Consider the following 6,613-nt stretch of genomic DNA (forward strand, 5'->3'; position numbering starts at 1 on the left):
TACTACTACTAGTACTAGTAGTAGTAGTACTGCTCATAGGGTCTATGTCCCCCAGGGTACTGCCGGAACGTACCCTGGTACTATCTAATATGCCGGACCGTACCTTCATTCGTACTTCCACTAACGAGTCTATAGGGAGTCGCCTACGCCTACTCCCTAACCCTAACCCTAACCCTAACCATATCAGATAGTTACCAGGGTACGTTCCAGTATACCGGACCGTACCCAGGTTACGTTCCGGCAGTACCCTGGGAGACATAGACCCTATGAGCAATACTTTTGACCATAGTGACGCACGAAGGGTCGTTGTCGTATAGGGTAGTACAAATATGTACCCGAGGTAACTATCTGATATGGTTATAGGGTTTAGGGTTAGGGAGTAGGCGTCGTCGACATATACTCGCCGACACCTCGGGTACTACATATACGACAACGACCCCTTCAGCCATAGTGACACCCCCGGCCCCCGGTGGTGGGCGCAACTCGCCTCGGAACTGGGTAGGAGGGTGCCTCGGGGGCCTTGAAAACCTAGCTGACCCTGTCGGAAACCACTTTGCACCCTAAAGTACACCCTGTCCCAATATACTGCAATAAAAAGTATATATACCCTAGCTGTTGCAATATTGGCTTGCCTATATTATTGGTCCAATATTGGCTTGGTGATATATTGGCCCAATATTGTTTTGCCAATATTGGGCCAATATCAGCTTCCTTGCTGAGTATCTAGATATATAAGTATTAACCCTAGCTGTGCCAATAATGATGGTCAGAAAATATACCCTGTCCAGCGGCACGTCCCCAGTACCTTTACCAATGGGAGTGCCCCGGCCACCCACCGGGGTGACACCCAACCCCATAAATTTGAGACGGGTTGTAGTATAGAATGCTTAATTTCTGTTGCTCTTCAAACGACAGGTGGTCGTATGTCTACCAGCCGCAGCCCAGCAAACTCCAGCTGTATCGCTGACGTTGGAGCACAGTACATTAGCCCATCCTCAAAGTACTGGAAGGACCATAAGAGGTTTGTGCAAAAGAGCTATTTATAAACATGAATTAAATGAAAAGTAATAGCTGTATCGTCACTCGATCACCACTGAAAACGTGCTGGAAGTGAAGTCTTCTTCTTATCGTGTGAAGACAGACTTTGTGTTTTCACATTTTGCAATATGCTAGCTCTGTGGGTTTACCTCTATCCGGTCAATCAGTGTGCAAGGTTCAAGGTGCTGAGTGTACTTCATTTAATCATAGTCGCTCTCAACAAAGCGAAGTATAATCACTTATTTGCTGAAAATAAGGACATGCACAGCTATGTGCGAAACATCTCCATTGGATTTAGCCATTGCATAAGGTGCAACTTCATTGCATTGCAACAAGACACATCGCGTCGACCTCTGATGTGCCTTTTTGATATCTCGTGATTTTTTCCATTGGCGATATTTTTAGGTATATTGATGAACTCTCCTCTAGTGGCATCCTAGAACCTCTACAAGCGACTATCGAGGGAGACAGGTCGAGTAGAGATGATGTATCTCAACACTGGGTAGCATCGCTTGGAATTGGTTCAATGGTGAAATACTTCTTTAAGAAAGCAGGTGTGCTGCAGTTATGATATATGCAATGGAATCTCGTGATGTATCTTTAGAGCACCGTCTCTCTAAAAATATCTGTGGGAGGTAGAAATCGATGTAACTCGAATACATACATTAAAATTAACATACTGGCACTAATCTATAGTCACTGTAGTCGAGATATGAGTCGAATTTTTTTTTAAACATTCTAAAAACTTGGTAAAATGTCATTATATACTCAGTCCAAAGTTTTTTTAATTGCACCACAATTTTCAGGTATCATCCTGGTTACAGCAAGATAGTGAATTGAAAAATGTTGCATGGGCTATAACGAAACCATAGCGAGCAACTATATTTCTGCTACGATGCCTATAACGTGAAATGATCGTAGATAATATTGTAGTGGCCCTAGGGGTGGCCACACTGGACTTTCACACGTGCTGCGGTTAGCACGTGTAATTTATTTGTGTCAGGATCATTTTCCGCTCCTACCGTGAAGGTAGGACGGTGATGCAGTAGCAAGAAAAACCCCAGAAAGACGTACGGGTGATGCAGTAATACGGTGATGCAGTAGCAAGAAAAACCCCAGAGTGAAATGAACGCAAGTCCTTAGATAGTCGTTATACAACGGATGGTTTTATTCATCGTATACGAATAACATTCACTGCACGTATCTCAAATATGGCGTATAGATATATATATATATATATTACTCATGTCACGTTTACGTTACCTCGTTAGGTTATAACACATTTAACTTAACTCTTAGCTATTCTGCGGGTTAATATTGTAGCCCCCGGCGCCGCTCCTCGTCTGTCTCTCCCCGTCGTGTGCTGCCGCGGCTCGGCGCGAGTTCGTGGGTTGGCAGTGTGTCTCCCTGTCCGGGGTAGGCTATACCTCCGCGCCCCTCCCTTAGTATAGGATATACCTTCTCGGGCGTCGTCCTGCTCGTGGATGGCTCTCCCTCCGACGGTGTGTGTGTGCCCTCTCTCGAGCGCGTTTGTTCGTTTGTTCGTTCGTTCGTTCGTGGCCATTCGAAGACCGACTGACTCTACCGTTGGATCTTGGCTGCTTATATAGGACCCTGCAGTGATGTAGGAGCCTGGCAGTGCCTCCCTCTCACGTGCCTCGGGTGCCTGGCCGTTGTCACCCCCCTCGCTTAACACGTGTACGGGTGATGCAGCTCCTTTGGACCAGTATATGTCCGAGCGTCGCACCCCCCCTGTCCGCCACGTGCTCGGCCGGTGCAACTCCCTCGCCTCGTGCGTGTACATGGTGGCGCAACTCCCTTACCTCCCACATCTGGTAGCTATGGGACCCCTTCCCCCGCGCTTGTCTGTGTCGTTGGGGAAAACTTTCTACCTGTCGCTAGGGGAACTTTCTATCTCTGTTGCTGTTGAACTGGTGTGTGGTTGTATGACATCATCCTCCCTGAAATCTCCACAGTATTAACTTAACCAATGCTCAGCAGTTGTTGGTATTGCTTCAATTGCTAGTGGGAGCAGTAATTAACTCCTGTGCTGATGCATGAATTACTTTCAGATGCTCAAGTCTTCACTGGCTGTGAGTTGTCATCTCTGCAGTTAGAGGGTAATGCTTGGCAGGCAACGACGAAGGACGGGGCTAATGAAACATTCAATGCTGTTGTCCTAACTATGCCGGTTCCACAAATACTTGCAGTGGAAGGAATAAGTAAATGTATGCATTTGATCTAGCGGTTTTATCTGATGTTACAAATGGTTGTGTTAAGTAGCAGTAACATTTTTGGTTGTTGTTTGACATGAATAACGTTTTTCTTCAACATATGTTAGAATTGACATATACATTATTGCATGTTACTAAAGTAATTGGTTTCATAGATAGGGTATCATTAGCTGTCACGGATTAGAGCCATTTTTAATTTGCATGATTTTTTCCAATACAATTAATTGTTGCAAATGTTAGCAATCGTTTTGTTTAGCAAATATTTCCTAGAGAATGGTCATATTATTGGTAGTCAATATATTCGATATAAGTCTAATAGCATATAGGTTTGGCGATGATGTTTTAATCACAAAAGGAATCAACTATGGCCACTTAATTGTGGTTATTCTATGGCTGCTCCTTATGTAATTATTTCTCTGACCTTTCCAGTTGTCAGTGAAGACCAGGACAGGCAGCTCAGAGCAGTACAGTACTCCTCTCGGTATGCCCTAGCACTGTTCTATGATGCCAAAGTGACGCTGGACATCCCATGGGCAGCGAAGTACTTTTACGATACACCCTGCATTCGATTTGTCTCCGTTGATAACGTAAAGAGGCAAGGTGAGACAGTCGCTTCAAGCTGCCCTGGTAGACTGACTATGAACATGTATAATATAAAATGTAAAAGAGATTCACCAGATATACCCAAGAACATATAACCCAAAAATTATAGCTAGAATGAGGTTTTGTTTTTTCTACGTTTGTGTTTTACTGGCGATCATGCACACCATGCTTTGCTGATGATGATGATGATGGTGATGATGATGATGCGGTCGATTTTGTTTTTGCTGATGTGTTCTATTAACAGTGTCTCCTAATATTGCAGCTCATTCAAGCATCGCCCCATCGATAGTAGTGCATACCAGCGTTCCGTTTACCATGGAGCACGTCGACCTTTCTCTGTCCGAAGTTGAGCCACTCATAATGTCATCCCTGAGCGAGCTTCTTCCTAATCTACCTACGCCAGCGAGCACAAAGTGTCACAGGTGGAGGTACTCACAGGTAAGGGAACAAGGGATGCCATAAGCAATGTTTGTGCACATACATCACTGTGAGAACTGCGTGATGCTAACGTTTAGGGATAGCTGTTGCAGCGGGCAACCTGAAATCGGTGCCATTTATCTTTTATTGTGTTTGTAAGATACAAGAAATATCACAGTTATTTGTTTATCTACGCAATTCTCTGTGGTTTTGAGTATGGTTGCACCTGTATGCTGACACATTCCAACTGTTAAATGTTGGTGATGCCATGATAAATGGTTTTTTGAAAGCACTGAGATCATTGGCAAAGAAAAATTTAACAATTTACAATAAGCAAAATATAAAAAAATTATCAAAAAATTATTAGACGCTGTTTGAAATCTAGAAAGTAGATCTGTTGCAACATCAGCATCAGGGATACTTATTGGCGATCTTCGAAAGTTTCGTAATGTCATCATCGCCACAACATATAGCATAGTCACGTACTTTAGTGTATATAAGTAATGCAGCCTTTGATGCTCATTGTATAGATATGTTCATCGTAATAGTTAACGTCTGCAGGTTCATCATGGAGTGGAAGGCTCGCCCGGCTGCTTCGTCCTGTGCGAAGACCCGCCCCTGCTGGCAGGTGGCGATGCTTTCGTGCACTCCAACCTCGACGGCTGCATCGAGTCTGCGAGAAGCATCAGCGACGCTCTCGCTGCCGTCATGAATGCGCCTGGGGCGCCATCTTGTGGGGCTGACAACAAGTTATGAGTTGAGCTGTGGAAAATTTTGCTATATATCCGAAATGTTCACCTGCTTTTGCTTACGAGATAGAATGCCACCACCGATAAATAGGTAGAGGGGTCATCATGTTTAACTTAATTGGCTTAGTGGCTCACCTTATAGATGTCACGACAATGCCGGTGTGTAAATTACTTAAAATATCATTATTACAAATAAAGGTTTATATTTATTTTGAAGAATTATAGCCTGATTATGTTTTGTATGTTAGTCTATTATTCGTAGTTAGTCTAATATTGCAGATTAACTATTTGTCTACTAATTGTAATTATATATTATGCACTTGTAATGAGGACTACCTGTGAAACACATACACACGTCTCTTTTAGCATTCAATTGCGTTATACTAGATGACCAATTTTACGAGTTTCCTGAATAGTTCTGAAAGAAGTAATTGAAAGAAATCAAATTTTCCTTAACTGCTCCCAAGGGTTCCCGCATCACTCAGATTATACATCAAAACAGGCTGTTGCTTTGGAAACCGTAAACAAGTGCCGCAGAGCGACAGCGCTCACCTGACGGCAGGTGTTCTGATGCTAAACTCGCTGGCAAACGAATGAAGAGCACCCTCCCATCACCGCGTTCGTGCTCAGAGCATATATCTAGGATACTACTAATACAGATCTAAAATCTATGATAGCTAGGCTTTGCTATACCGGTGGTACAGTAATAAAGATACAGCTGTGTAGCTTTAATGACTTCGCTATATTAACATGTTATCTATCATGGATATGCGTCCAACGCGAGCGTAGTGGTGGTGGTGGGAGGGGAGTCGGGGGCTCTAAAGCAAAAGCAGTTGCCTGCGAGATGCGCGGGTCTGCAAGTGTCATCAATAATCAAAGATGGCATCACCTTTCGTGCGTGCATGCTGCATCCATTGAGTTGCTGGAAATCCAAGTATATTTCAGGCAGACGAGAAAATTTCGCGTGGGAGCGGCCCTGTGCAGTTAATCTACAGTACTGCAATTGCCAGTTGCCAGCGCAATAATTATGAATTAGAGAGTGCCAGCTTCACCCGCCAATCATGCCGTACATGGGTCTGCCCCCAGGTTTTTGCCTTACCCACTGAGAGCATTCAGCGGTCATTACAGTGTGCTATTACAGGACTGCTTTAGAAATAATATGAATTTAAGGGAGCCCGTAACCTTGTTCAAAGAAACATTTGCCTGCAATTGGAATACTGTGCAACTGTAGCCTCCACATCCCACATGAAGCAAAAGAGTTCAGTCGCTTTGTTAACATGTCAACAAAAATCCATGTTTAAACCGCCTCTTTGAGGGTTCAAAAGGATATCGGACACTTACATCTTCGACATGGTTCAGCAGAAGGTACATTTCATGGTGCCTGTTCAATAAAACCATAAAAATGCTAGGTCACGCGCTGACACAAAAAGTTTTTCTTATTTCTAGCGTCAGACCCATGTCTCTCAAAAAATGTCTAAAAATCTTGCCCGTGTGGCCCATTGACCTTTAATCCCTCGTGACCTCCAACTTTCCGGCACCAGCAGCAATATTGGCCCGGCTTTAGGAAATGAT

The 6,613-nt window shown here is 43.9% G+C and overlaps 1 protein-coding gene across 4 annotated transcripts in view; it reads left to right on the forward strand.

Moving 5' to 3' along the window:
- Positions 1 to 5,265, forward strand: part of LOC106809857 (renalase-like) — a 7,799-nt gene extending 2,534 nt beyond the window's left edge. For all 4 annotated transcript variants that reach the window (XM_014813088.1, XM_014813086.1, XM_014813087.1 and 1 more), the window contains exons 2-7: positions 916 to 1,021; positions 1,444 to 1,592; positions 3,111 to 3,266; positions 3,702 to 3,872; positions 4,138 to 4,313; positions 4,854 to 5,265. In XM_014813088.1, the coding sequence (XP_014668574.1) occupies positions 924 to 1,021; positions 1,444 to 1,592; positions 3,111 to 3,266; positions 3,702 to 3,872; positions 4,138 to 4,313; positions 4,854 to 5,048 (945 nt within the window). In that variant the 5' untranslated portion in view covers positions 916 to 923 and the 3' untranslated portion in view covers positions 5,049 to 5,265. The remainder of the gene's footprint in view (positions 1 to 915; positions 1,022 to 1,443; positions 1,593 to 3,110; positions 3,267 to 3,701; positions 3,873 to 4,137; positions 4,314 to 4,853) is intronic.
- Positions 5,266 to 6,613: the final 1,348 nt, after the last annotated feature.

Source organism: Priapulus caudatus, unplaced genomic scaffold, assembly GCF_000485595.1.
Source record: "Priapulus caudatus unplaced genomic scaffold, Priapulus_caudatus-5.0.1 Scaffold391, whole genome shotgun sequence".
Classification (NCBI taxonomy): Eukaryota; Metazoa; Priapulida; class Priapulimorpha; order Priapulimorphida; family Priapulidae; genus Priapulus; species Priapulus caudatus.